The sequence below is a fragment of the Micromys minutus genome (genome assembly GCF_963924665.1).
Source record: "Micromys minutus genome assembly, chromosome: 33".
Taxonomy (NCBI): domain Eukaryota; kingdom Metazoa; phylum Chordata; class Mammalia; order Rodentia; family Muridae; genus Micromys; species Micromys minutus.
Genome location: NC_137968.1, coordinates 13321399 through 13336045, shown reverse-complemented (window position 1 = coordinate 13336045; position 14647 = coordinate 13321399). Strand labels below are relative to the sequence as shown.

Genomic DNA, 14647 nt, shown 5'->3' with positions numbered 1-14647 from the left:
TTAGAGGTATTAACATAATACAGAATTATTTTATTTTAAAAATGTAACAATAATTTCAGACACACAGTAGCTTGACAGAAGACCATATTATTACCATGGATAGTAAAATGGAGGTTTGTTTTTATCTGAGCAGCGATGAAAGGTCAATGGAAGATTTGGAAACTGATTCATAGAAAACCTGATACAGATAACAGATTCATACACAGAAGCTATAAAAAGAGTGGTAACGTTTTAAACAATGAAAAATTTAAAAAAATGATTCCAGCTGTGTGTCAATAACTAAAATTTAACCTACTAGAGTGGAATTAGCCAACACAAGACTATGACCCAGAAAACCCTCCAAAAGGTTAAGAGGAATTAAATAGCAATTTGAGAAAACAATTATATATAAAAAATGCCACATGCAATGAACCCATAAGAACATAATAGAGTTGTCAAGAGCTAATTTGTTGTTATTTATGGAAGTTTTTTCAATTATCAGGGAACTATGACATTTTTAAATATCAATTAGAAGAAACGGTGACTTTACAGTAGACACAACCGTGAAAGACCACAGGCAAAGCTCACCACAGGCTGCTGAATCACTTGTAAAATAAGGACAGATTTGGACCATAAAAATTAAGCCAAACTCTAGGAACTGTCAGCTTTGATTTTACATTATAATCACCTCAATAGGTCATCTTATGGGTCAAAATATGCTGTCAAACGGTGTTGCCTAGGTACCCTTTAAGACCGTGCCTAGGTAGAACAGGACCTGGGCATCATTATTTTCCACAAACAGATCTACAGATGATCTCATTCTACAGTGCAGCACAAGGACGACCATAAACTGCGTTCTTGTCTACTCTCGACCCTGTTCTTTTCTTTAAAGAAGCACATGAGCTTATGAGGATCTAAAAAGCCACAGGTTAGCTCTAACATTGAAATAGTACAATATCACTCAGATATTCCAGAACTGATAATCATTAATTTAAGACCTGAATGTTATACAATATCAATGAGGCCAACCAGAGTTGTATAATTAGATACTGTTCCAATATGAATAGTGAAAAATTTATGCATCCATATGTACATATATATACAAGCATACATAAATAAACTTATTATCAAATACATTTTAATTGCCCAATGTGATCACATTAGCTTCACTGAAAAAAAATGTTAACAATTTATCATTAGCTGAATTATCCTTAAAAACTGTAAATATATGCAAAGCAGCTTAATCTAAGTTATTGAAATTGTAAGAGAATAAAGCCAAATTTGTTTTTTAGCATCATCAAGGTATAATAAAACACCATAATTTTCACTTTGCGGTTGGCAATCCAAAATGCTTCCTTATACAGTGTTAAAAAGAAACTCTTCTTTTCATATTGTATTTTGTCAAAATTTAAAAATAACTGGGACTCAGGCAACATAGTCACAACAATCAGAGTGGCGATGACCACTCTACAGATGACAATTAATAATAAAAAAAACAACAAAACAAAACACTGATACTTTGAGCCATTCAAAATGTATATTTAATTAAATGTATGCAGTATTGGTTTATTGGTATATTTGTTACATCCAGAATAGTATATATCATTAGTACAGTCTTCACAATTTATTTTCTGATATGTGCTTAAATAGAAACTTTATTTTTACTTTACTGTTGTTTCCTGAAATGATATTTTAACTCGATCAAAGGATGTACAGTAGTATGTTTCTGTATATTTTTATCACTGAGTATCTAACCAAACATCTTGTTTATTCATTCAATTATTTTGTTCTTTTTTTTTCTCCATTACAGTAAATGAAGGAGGTATTAAAACAGCTTCCAACTTATGTCCAGATCCTGGAGAACCAGAAAATGGGAAGAGGATTGGATCAGATTTTAGGTAATATTTTAAATTATTTTTATTATATGTCTTTTCATTTCTTTCAGTTTAAAGATAAAACATAACTGGTAATAGAGGAAATGTGGGTTTAGTGATCTCAAACTATGTAAGCCAGATTATACAGGTATGTTACAATTAATCATTTGTGAGTGCCTAGTCCCGGAATTTAGTCCAATTGCTTTGTGGTTTTCTCCATGTAATTTCATGTTGGCTATGGGCTTGTTGTATATCACCTTTTGTGTGTTTAGGTATATGCTTTGTATCCCTGATCTTTCCAAGACTTTTATAATGAAGGAGTATTGAATTTTGCTACAGGTTTTTTTTTCAGCACCTAAAAACTTCATTATGTACTTTTTGGTTTTTGTTTTGTTCACTTATATAACAAATTCCATTGATGAGTTTTGGCATGTTGAATGATCTCTGCACCTCTACAGCAAAGCCTACTTGTTCATGGTGGATCATATTTGATTTGGTTTGCAAATATTATATTGAATATTTTTGCATCAATATTTATACGGAAAATTGGTCTGAGATTTTCTTTGCCGGGTCTTTGTGTGGTTTCTGTATCAGGGTGACTATAGCTTCATAAAATAAATTTGGCAGAATTCCATCTGTTTCTATTTTGTGGGATAATTAGAAGATATTGGATATTGGTTTTAGCTCTTCTTTGAATGTCTGCACTGAAATCATCTGGCTCAGTACCTTTATCTTTGGGAGACGTTTAGTGATTACTTCTGTTTCCTTATGAGTTGAAAGTCTATGTAGATTGTTTACTTGATCATTATTTAACTTCAGTAGTGATAGTATCTATCACAAAAATCATACATTTATTTAAATTTTTCAAACTTTGTGGAGTAAAGTTTTTTGGAGTAAGCCCTAATCACTCTTAAATTCTCTCATTGGCCATTGTTACAGTCCTCTTTTAAAATTTTTCTGTCAATGCCTTTTAATTTAGTTTGGATAAGAGTTTGTGTATCTTGTAGACTTGCTCAAAGAACTCTTGGTTTATTCTTAGGATGAAGTGAACTTTTGGTTCATTGATGCATTGTATTGTTCTTTTTGTTTGTAATTGAGCAATTTAATCCCTGAGTTCAATTATTTTCTTCCATCTAATCTTCTTGGGCGTGTTTTCTTCTTTTTGTCTTAGAATTTTCAGGCATCTTGTTAAGCTCTCAGTATAAGATCTCTTCAGTAGTTTTATGAAAGCACGTAGTGCTAGGAATCTTCCTTTTTACATTTCATTAATTGTGTCCCGTAAGTTACGGATGTTTTGCATTCATTTTCATTTGCTTGTATCTATGACACCTGATCTCTTTCCTATCTCCAGAATTGTCTCTCTTTGCGATTTCTTTAATTTTTATTATATTTTTATATTTCTTTTTATTATATATTTTATTACATTTATATTTTTAGATCCTAGTCTTGTTTAATTTCTTCATCTGTTTGATTGTGTTTTCCTATAATTTTTAAGGTATTTTTGTGTTTCCACTTTAAGGGCTTCTACCTGTTTACCTATGTTCTCTTGTATTTCTTTAAGGGAGTTATGAATGTCCTTTTTAAAATCCTCTATCATCATCATGAGATGTGATTTTAAATTCGAATCTTGCTTTTCTGGAGTGTTGATGTATCTAGGACTCACTGTAGTGGGAGAACTGGGTTCTCATGATGTCAGGTAGCCTTGCGTCTTTTGCTTAGGTTCTTGTGTTTGCCTCTTTCATCTGGTTATCTCTGGATATCTTGGAGACCAGCTCTCTCTGGGCAGGATTTGGGACAGAAGAGCTGTCCCACATGGTTAACTCTGATGTGCAGATATTGACTGTAAGGATTCTAGTCGTTCCACGGTTCTTGAGTCCTGTGGTCTTCTTGTAAGTCCCTCTTAGGCCAGTTATTGAGGCAAAAGTATCATATTACCTGTGAACTCAGGAGTAGAGCACTTCTGGGAGAACAGCTCTCTGGGTGAGATTTGGGTCCAGAGATTTTTGACCTAGGGGTTACAATAGGGCACAGATGGAGACTAGAATTGTATACTTTAATATCTCAGATATTTAAACAAAATATATAAAGATTATAAGTATAATCAATATTTAAATTTATCAGGTCAATGTACAATAATAAAGGATGTTATAAGGGTTACTCAGATGGCACTATGGGTCAGATGTTTGCATGCAATCATTACAACCTCTATTCATGTCCAGTCTCCTATTTGAAAACATAGATATACAGAATATTTGTGACTTTAGGACCAAGAATCAGAGAGAGGGGAATATGAACACTCGCTGGTCAGCTAGCATGCAGAAATAGCATACTCTGGTTCAGTGAGAGTCCTAGGCTCAGAAAGGGAGGAACAGAGGCACTTTGGGGCAGGCTCATGATCATGGGTATTTTGGCAATACAAAGTGGTTCAACTGTATCTTTTAAACTTTCTTTAGTATTCCTTGACTTACTGGTCTTGGCTTATTTTTCTTTATGTTCTTTTGTGTATAGGGTATGTGTGTTTCTTTTATTCTTTCTTTCAGAGAGAGAGAGAGAGAGAGAGAGAGAGAGAGAGAGAGAGAGAGAGAGAGAGAGAGAGAGAGATAGAGAGAGAGAGATAGATAGATAGATAGAGAGAGAGAGAGAGAGAGAGAGAGAGAGAGAGAGAGAGAGAGAGAAATACAAAACTGAGTTAGTAGAAAAATATGAATATCTGGAAGAAATTTCAGGAGAGATATAATATAGTCAAAGCAGGCTGCAAGCATTTTTTTAAATAAAACATAAGGAAACTTAACCACTAACCAAAGAGTACACATGGAGGGACCCATGGCTCTGGCCACAAATGTAGCAGAGGATGGCATTGTCTGCCATCAATAGGAAGAAAAGCCCTTGGTCTTATAAAGACTCATTTCCCCAGTGTAGGGCAAAACCAGTGTGTTGAGGTGGGACTAGGAGCATCTTTATAGAAGCAGTTGGATTGAGGGGAGGAGACATACAGGAGAAAGGGAAAAGGATAACATTTGAAATGTAAATACATAAAATATCTAATAAAAGTCTTTAAAAAACATAAGTATAAAAAAACACATATGATATTAACCTCTGATCTCCATATAGCAAAATGTGCCTGCACACATGTACACACACACACACACACACAAATACACTAGCTGAATATAAGTGGATTAGACATAGATTATATATAGAGAGAAACCATGGAATTACTCAATGACTACTAAAATACCAGCAGCCTGTTTATTGTGATTTTGAACAACCATTTAAATGAGAAACAATCTAAGATTGGAATGAGAAAGAAGCCCTTTAGTTCAGTGTGAAAAGGCTTGAATGCAAACATGATAGAAGCCTGTCTCTTGTGTGACAACATGAGTGTTGTTGATGAACTTTTTTCTTTGGAATGACAGTTTGAAAATAATTTCAAACAGGTTTGGAAATGAGGAGATGCTTGAGACAGTTATCATAGTTCAGACATCGAGTATCTCACAGCAATAGAATAGTGAGCCAAGTACATGGTCACTAGGAAATCAAGACAAATTTATTTTTATAGAAACTATAATATAAAGAATTATACTGAAGAACATATTAGAGGTATGAGGGTTTATGTTTCTCATATGCCTTTCTCATATATCAAAGGTATAAGAACTTAAAACAAGTATTATTTCAAGCACACAGAGAGATAAACTATAATGGTTAATTTGTTTCTTTTGTTCAACTTAGAATCAACCTGGCAGAGATTCTTATTAAAGAAGTTTGTAGACCACATGGTCTATGGATACTTGTCTCAATTGCTTTACTTGACAAAAAAAACCCATTCAGGATGTGATCATATAACCCTCTTTAGTTTTGGGCCTTAAACTCTATAAGATTAAGGAACATTAACTGAATGTCACATATACACTCTTTATCTATCTATCTATCTATCTATCTATCTATCTATCTATCTATCTATCTATCTATCTATCTATCTAACTATCTATCATTATATATCTATCTAATTTCTATCTATATTTTTTATCTATATCTATAAATACATCTATATCTATACACATATAGATATAAATATATATCTTTCACTAAGGATGTGAATTGATGCTGAACTTTTTATACTCTTGATTTCTTTTTTTTTTTTTTTGCAAAGAATTTTATATTTAACTCTTCTTTTCTTCTTAAGAGCTTTGTGTCTGTGGTATTTTTATTAAGGCAAAATAGATTAAATTGGGGCAAGAAATATTTAGAAGTATCAGAAATAGAGATTGGTTGACATTAAAACTTATGGGCTGTATTATGAAAAAAATTAATGAGCTCATATTTAGTACTAATTTGATAATTCATGATCAAGCAAGTCCAGGACAAAATATGTACATATAAAAACAAATATAGATGAGGTGAGACCTCAGGCAGAGAGAAAAATGGATGGCAATATATCTGTTATCAAGAGGGAAGAGCAGACTTGATATTGAAAATACTACTCTGCAGAATAATTTTTAGTGGCCTTTGGAGATTGATGATAATGATTCTTGTTATTATGTGGTTTCTGTCTAGCATTACTGACTGCCCCTAGAACAAATGTAAAATGGGTTGTGAAAAGTATTTCAGAGTTCACTATGTTTGGCACATTGCTAGTAATACTTTCATGCATATAGATTAGAATCAGAGACATGAAGCACATAAATACTTAAGTAAATGCCCAAATTGAAAGATCTTTAAGCGGGAGTTCATCTGATTATCTTCTAAGGTCAAGCTTAGCAACAGCATTAGCTCCCCTTAGAAAGTACTACACAAAGAATTTATAGAATCATCTGAGAGATGCAAAGACTTTATATGTATTTTTAACAACTTTATTTTTAAAAATACAGAAATAAATGTACAGATTTTAAAAGCATTTTGCATAAAACTATATGAATATATTTTGTCAGTACTTGATTTTTTACAGGTTTATAGTATTAATTGAAAACTTAATAGTTACAATAAGCATAAAGTACATATGAAACAAACCATAACATTGAAATAGTCAAAATTCTCTAGGAATGTAAAGATTAAACATAATGACTTTTAAATTCCAAGGATTGCAAAAAGGCTCTATTCTTAGCTCTTGAATTATTAATGATTTAAGGCTTAGGTGTACCACACACTCAGAGAGTGCTATACACTTTTTTTTTTCTAAGAGGGACTGAGGCTTCCACATTTTAGCCTTCTTTCTTTTTAAACTTCATATGGTCTGTGAGTTGATTCTTGGGTATTCAGATCTTTCTGGGGCTACTATCCAATTATCAGTGACTGCATATTATGTCTGCTCTTTTGTGACTAGGTTATCTTATTCAGAATGATATTCTCTAGTTCCATCCATTTGCCTAGGAGTTTCATAAAGTCATTGTTTCTAGTAGCTGAGTAGTATTCCATTGTGTAAAGTTACCACAGTTTCTGTAACCGTTCTTCTGTTGAAGGATATCTGGGTCCTTTCCAGCTTCTGGCTTTTATATATGAGGTTGCTATGAACATGGTGGGGCATGTGTTCTTGTTATATGTTAGAGCATCTCTGGGGTATATACCCAGAAGTGGAATAACTGGGTCTTCAAGTAGTATTACATCTAATTTTCTGAGGAACTGACAGACTTATTTCTAGAGTGGTTGTACAAGCTTACAACCACACCAACAGTGGAAAAGTGTTCTTCTTTCTACAAACCCTTGCTAATATCTGCTGTTATATGAGTTTTTGATCTTAGCCATTCTGACTGGTGTGAGGTGGAATCTCAGGGTTGTTTTGACTTGCATTTCTCTGATTACAAGGGATGTTTAGCATTTCCTTAGGTGCTTCTCAGCCATTCAATATTTCTCAATTGAGAATTCTTTGTTTAGCTCTCTACCCCAATTTTAATATGATTGTTTGATTCTCTGGAGTATAACTTCTTGAGTTCTTTGTATATATTGGATATTAGACCTCTATCAGTTGTGGGATTGGTAAAGATACTTTCCCAGTGTGTTGGCTGCCATTTTTTTGTTTGTTTGTTTGTTTTTTGGTTTTTTTTTGACAGTGTCCTTAGCCTTACATAAAATTTGCAATCTCATGAAGTCCCATTTAACAATTCTTAATTTTATTGTACAAGCCATTGGTGTTCTGTTCAAGAAATGTTTTCCCTGTGCCTATGTGTTCTAAGGTTTTCCCTACTTTCTCTTCTAATAGTTTCAGTGTAGCTAGTTTTATGTGGAAATCTTGGATACATTTGCAGTTGAGCTTTGTACAGGAGATAAAAAATCCTTGATATTTAAAAATCATTATGTTTAATCTTTCTACATCAAGAAAACTCTATTTCCCTGTTACATTATGTTTTATATGTACTTTATGCTCATTGAAACTAGTAAGTTTACAATGAATACTATCAAACCATTAAAAAAAAATAAAGTACCGACAGAAATATATTCAGATAGTGTTTTGCAAAAATTATTTAAAATCTGTACATTTATCTGTTTTTTTCAAATAAATCTGTTTAATTGAAAATAAATAAATAAATAAATAAATAAATAAATAAATAAATAATAAAAATAAAAATTTAAAAAGGACAGCAGTTGCATATGTTGGCATCCATACAATCAGTCTGAAGTATCTTGTCCCACATCTTACCAAATTGTAGGAGGTTCTTAGTTCTCCACATCTTTCAATACTTGATATCGTGGCGCTTTAACACGTTTGTAGCTCATGAAAAAAAATTATTGTTTCTCTGCTTTCTGTTGAGATTAAACACTTTATTATATAAAAAAAGAGAGAGGATTGATTGGCATTCTTCTACATGCTGACTTCCATTTGAACCAACATCATTTGTTGAAGAGGCTGTCCTTTTTCGATTCAAAGTTTTCAGCTCCTTTGCCAAAGATCAAGAGAAGTTCATTCCTGGATCTTCTGTTCTGTTCCATTAATCTACCTTCCTATCTCTGTACCAGTACCATGCAGTTTTTAACGCAATTGCCTTTAATGGGGCTTGAGGTCAGGGATGGTGATTACCGCAGATATTTTCTTGTTGTTGAAAACAGATTTTGCTATCCTAGGTTTTTTGTTATTCCAGATGAATTTGCAAATTGCTCTTTTCAACTCTATGAAAAATTGGGTTGGAATTTTAATGAGTATTGCATTGAATCTGTAGATTGCTTTTGGTAAGATAGCCATTTTTACAATGTTTTTCCTTCCAATTCATGAGCATGGGATATCTTTCCATCTTCTGAGATCTTTAATTTCTTTCTTCAGAGATTTGAAATTCTTGTCATACAGATCTTTCACTTGCTTAGTTAGAGTTACACCAAGGTATTTTATAGTTTTTGTGACTATTGTGGAGGGTATCTTTTTCCTACTTTCTTTCTCCAGATGTTTGTCCTTTGAATATAGGAAGGCTAATGATTTGTTTGAGTTAATTTTATATCCAGCCACTTTGCTGAACTTGTTTATCAGCTGTAGGAGTTCACTGGTGCAAGTTGTGGGGTCGCTTAAGTACACTATCATGTCATTTGCAAATAGTGATGTTTTTAGTTCTTCCTTTCCAATTTTTATCCCTTTGATTTCCTTTTGCTGTCTAATTTCTCTGGCCAGGACTTCCAGTACGATATTGAATAAGTAGGGGGAGAGTGGGCAACCTTGTCTAGTCCCAGATTTTAGTGGGATTTCTTCAAGTTTCTCGCCGTTTAGTTTGATGTTAATTACTGGTTTGCTCTATATTGCTTTTACTATGTTTACATACAGGCCTTGGATTCCTGTTCTTTCCTAGATTAACATGAAGGAATGTTGAATTTTGTCAAATGTTTTTTAATATGTAGTGAGATCATCATGTGCTTTTTTTTTTCCTTTGAGTTTGTTTATATGGTGGATTACATTGATTGATTTCTGTATATTGAACAATCTCTGCATCTCAGGGCTGAAGTCTACTTGATCATGGTGAATGATCATTTTGATGTGTTCTTGGATTCAGTTTTAAAGAATTTTATTGAGTATTTTTGCATGAACGTTCAAAACTGAGATTCGATTCGTCCGAAGTTCTCTTTCTTTGTTAGGTCTTTGCATGGTTTATCAATGAGAGTAATTGTGACATGAAGAATGAGTTGAATAGTGTTCCCTCTGCTATATTTTGTGTAATAGTTTGGAGAGTATTGATATTATATCTTCTATGAAAGTCTGATAGAAATCTGCACTAAACCAATCTCTCCTGGGTTTTTTTCTTTCTTTTTTGGGGGGGGGGGAAGGGAGGCTTTTGATGACTGCTTCTACTTCTTTAGGTTTCATGGGATTTTTAATATGGTTTATCTGATTCTGATTTAACTTTGGTATCTGGTATCTGTCTTGGAATTTGTCTATTTCCTCAATATTTTTCAGTTTGTTGAGTATAGGCTTTTGTAGTAGGATCTGATGATTTATTGAATCTCCACAATTTCTGTTGTTATGTTTTCCCTTTAATTTATGATTTTGTTAATTCAGATACTCTCTCTTTGCCCTCTGCTTAGTCTGGCTAAGGGTTTTTCAATCTTGTTGATGTTCTCAAAGAACCTGCTCCTGGTTTTGTTGATTCTTTCTATGGTTCTTTATGTTTCTAGTTGGTTGATTTCTGCTCTGAGTTCGATTATTTCCTGCCATCTACTCCTCTTTGGTGTAACTGCTTCTTTTTGTTTTAGAGCTTTTAAGTATGCTGTCAAGCTGCTGGTTTACGCTCTCTCCAGTTTCTTTTGGGAGGCACTCAGTACTATGAGTTTTTCTCTTAGTACTGCTTTCATTGCATTCCACAGTTTTGGGTAGGTTGTGCTTTCATTTTCATTAAATTCTAAAAAATCCTTGACTTCTTTGTTTACTTCTACCTTGACCATGCTATCCTTGAGTAGAGCATTGATCAGCTTCCATGTGTCTGTGGGTTTTTTGTTGTCTTTGGTGTTATTAAAGACAAGCCTTAATCCATGGTGATCTGATAGGATGCATGGAAGAATTTTAATCTTCTTATATCTGTTGAGGCTTGTTTTGTGACAGAGTATATGGTTAATTTTGGAAAAGGTGCTGTGAGGTGCTGAGACAAAGCTATATTCTTCTGTTTTTGGATGAAATGTTCTATAGATTTCTGTTAATTTCAATTGGTTCATGACCTCTTCTAGTTTTGCTGTGTTTCTGTTCAGTTTCTGGTTCCATGATTTGTTCATTGATGAGAGTAGTGTGTTAAAGTCTCCCACTATTATTGTGTGTGGTACAATATATGCTTTTAGCTTTAGTAGGGTTTCATTTTTGAATGTGAGTGCTCTTGTATTTGGAACATTTATGTTCAGGATTGAAAATTCATTTTGATAAATTATTTTAGTATTGAGTAAAAAGTGTGCTTCCTTATCTTTTTTGATAACTTTTGGTTGAAAATTGATGTTATTCGATATTAGAATGGCTACTTCAGCTTATTCATTGGGATCATTTGCTTGGAAGTTTTTTTTTTTTTTTTTTTTTTTTTTCCCAGTTTTTTACTTTGAGGTAGTGAGTTTCCTATATGCAGCAAAATGCTGGATCCTGTTTACATATCCAGTCTGATAGTCTATGTCTTTATATTGGGGAATTGAGTTCATTGATGTTAACAGATATTACGGAATAGTGATTGTTGTTTGCTGTTATTTTTGTTGTTAGAGGTAGAATTATGTTTGTGTGTCTTTCTTCTTTTGGTTTTCATGCATAATTATTTTCTTGCTTTACCTAGGCTGTTATTACCCTCTTTGTATTGGGATTTTCATGTATTATCATTTGTGGGGCTGGATTTATGGACAGATATTGTGTAAATTTGATTTTGTCCTAAAATATCTTGGTCTCTCTATCTATGGTAATTGAGAGTTTTGTTGGATATAATAACCAGGCTGGCATTTGTTTTCTCTTAGATTCTATATGATATCCGTCCAGAATCGTCTAGCTTTCATAGTCTTTGTTGAAAAGTTGGGTGTAATTCTGATCTGCCTTTATATGTTACTTGTCCTTTTTTCCTTACTGCTTTTAGTATTCTTTCTTTGTTTTAAACATTTGGTGTTTTGACTATTATGTTTAGTGAAGAATTTCTTAATTGGTCCAATATATTTGGAGTTCTGTAGGCTTTTTTATGTTCATGGTCATCTCGTTCTTAAGGGTAGGGAAGTTTTCTTCTATGATTTTGTTGAAGTTATTTACTGTGCCTCTTAGTTGATATTCTTTGCCCTCTTCTATTCCTATTATCCTTAGGTTTGATCTTCTCATTGTGTCCTGGATCTCCTGTAATTATTTGAGTAATTTCTCCTGTAATTGTTTAAGGGAGTTATTCAGAGCTTTCTCAAAAATCTCCATCTGCATCATGAAGTATGATTTCGAGTGTAAGTCTTGTTTTTCTGGTGTGTTTGGCGAACTACCACTTGCTGTGGTGGGAGAGCTTTTTTCGAATGTTGCCAGGTTTTCTTGGTTTCCATTGCTTAAGTTCTTTCACTTTCCTCTTGTTATCTTGTTATCTGTGATTATAGGTGATCATGTTGTCACTAACTGATGCCTGTCTCTCCTGTGGATCTGAGGGCCTGTGAGCTCAGGAAAGAAATTGCTTCTGTGTGTTCAGCTCTTTGTGGGCAACCAGTGAGTTCTGATGACAGTAACTCAGTTCTGTCTTCGTGGCTCATGTGTAGAAGCTCTTGTGAAGTTGTTCTGGGAACTCAGCCCTCTGTCCACAGGTCCTGAGTTCTCATGGCAGAGACCCGGCTCCTTCTCTATGTCAAAAACCTTTTCCAGAGAGCACCACTCTCCCTGCTTTCTGAGAACTTTTTGAGCTCCATCACTGGACACTCTGTGGGCCTATGTGTCAGGTTCACTCTTGGTCCAGGTACAAATGCACCTGTGCAACTGATCTGGGTACTTAGCCTTCTCAGGCAGATCCTGAATCCTGACAACAGAGATATGGCCCTCACTGCTGGCTGGACAGTACTCTTTTCCAGAGAACTCCTGGTGTGACCTCCCAGAGCTTGTGTGTCACGATCACCTCTGGTCCAGGTGTAAAAGTGCCTGTGCAGCTGAATGGTCTGTGATCTCAGCATTCCCTGGGTAGATCCTGAGTCCTGACGACAGAGTCATATGCATTTTAAAACTGTGAGAAGAGACACAATCCAAAATAACAAGCAAAAGAGCTAATAAAAATATAATAGATTAATAAAAGACAAAGTTAGTGTATACCTCCTTTATTCTTCGTCATTATTATCTTCTGCCAAATATTAGATATTTCTAGAATCTTGTCAAAAGAGAATTGCATAGTAGCTTTTCTATGAATCACCATCTGTGTCTAAAGCTGCCAGATTGGCTGCAGATTGACCTAGCAATGTGCCTCATAAATATTAAAATTCTATGGTATTCCTAGTGTTTTTGACCCATATGATATTTAAATTCTTTGATTAAAATATGCATATTATAAAAGCATCATCTACAAAACAATAACAAAAATAACAGCGTATTGAATTTCATATACAAAAGAGCTTTTTTTTTTTCCTGCAAAAGGCTAAATTGCTAAATGGAAGGAAATAGAATCAAAGACTGGGAGAAAATATTTATAGACCTGTGTTAGGATTTGTGTCTAAAATGCACACATACAAAATGAAACAAAATTCTTCAAAGAGCAGTCAGCCCTCAGTTTACTTTCATAATTAAGCAGTAGAGAGATGAACTGAGGTATTGTTTCAATACCAAGAATTAAAGTCTTTGACAGCAACATTGATCACAAGTGGAAACACTGTTAAAATTCTTCCAGAGTAGCAAGAAGAAAGAGAAAAACTTTACATACTAAAACACATTGTATTTGTTCAATGACAGAAAGAGCCTTCCTTTCATGGTTCATAGATGTCATTGAAGGCAATCTTACCATGTTTTTAGAAACCTGAAGCATTGCATTCTCTGTGTGGGTTCTCCTGTCTTTCCAGTGTTCTTGCTTTAATTCTAACCTCACAACATAAAGCACAATAGGAATTCTTCCAAAAAACCTACCACAGCAACAGCAGCAACAACAACAACAATGACTTCAGCAACAAAAGGCTAATAGAGGTTTGGGCAGCTTCTCTTTTACACAAATGTTAATTTGCATAAGTAACATGTCTAAAGATATTGATAATATTGTCAGGTTTATCACCAGGCTGCAATTTATACCTTGGAAAATATGCCAGACAGTTTGCCTTACCAGCATGTAAGTACTTTTTGTCAGTTTTAATTTTTACTCATCTTAGGAATTCTCCTGCCCCAGTGCCTTGTGCATGTCATCCTAGATAGTCATTCAATTGTGTAGTCAGCCTTTCTTCAGAGAGGTTTTTTTTTTTTTCTAAACCAGCTGTTTTTTCTGGATATTCAATCCTTAAATTGTGTGTGTTTGTGTGTATGAGTTTGTGTGTGTGTGTGTGTGCGTGTGATAATCTCTTTTCTCTGTGGGAAAATATTTGAGTTTATTATACAGAGAATAAATTAAGATTATATAACTATTAAAAGCATTCAACTAAGTGAATTAATTAAAACAGCAAAAATACAGCAGCAATGTCTTTCTATTTATTTATTAGATTCTATGACTGGGTGAACAGCAACTAATTATTAAACATGATACAAAGGTAGAAATTTCAAAAACTATTGTTAATCCTATCACATATAATGAATACATTTGTATATATAGAAGAATCTCTGAAAGCTGGGGTGTCTTACTGGCTCCAGTGTTCTTTCCTGCTCTAATCCCTAAGGTGATAACTTGGCAGCTAGGTTTTTAAAGTCCTAGAACCTTTTTTTTTTCCTTTTAATTGGAAGACACATG

At 33.8% G+C, this 14647-nt stretch overlaps 1 protein-coding gene across 3 annotated transcripts in view; it reads left to right on the top strand.

The window, feature by feature from the left end:
• CSMD3 (CUB and Sushi multiple domains 3) overlaps window positions 1-14647 on the top strand; it is a gene marked incomplete at both ends in the record, with an annotated part of 1162760 nt that overhangs the window by 467955 nt on the left and 680158 nt on the right. For all 3 annotated transcript variants that reach the window (XM_080909303.1, XM_080909302.1, XM_080909301.1), the window contains one exon: window positions 1790-1877. In XM_080909303.1, coding sequence (XP_080765429.1) covers window positions 1790-1877 — 88 coding nt within the window. The remainder of the gene's footprint in view (window positions 1-1789; window positions 1878-14647) is intronic.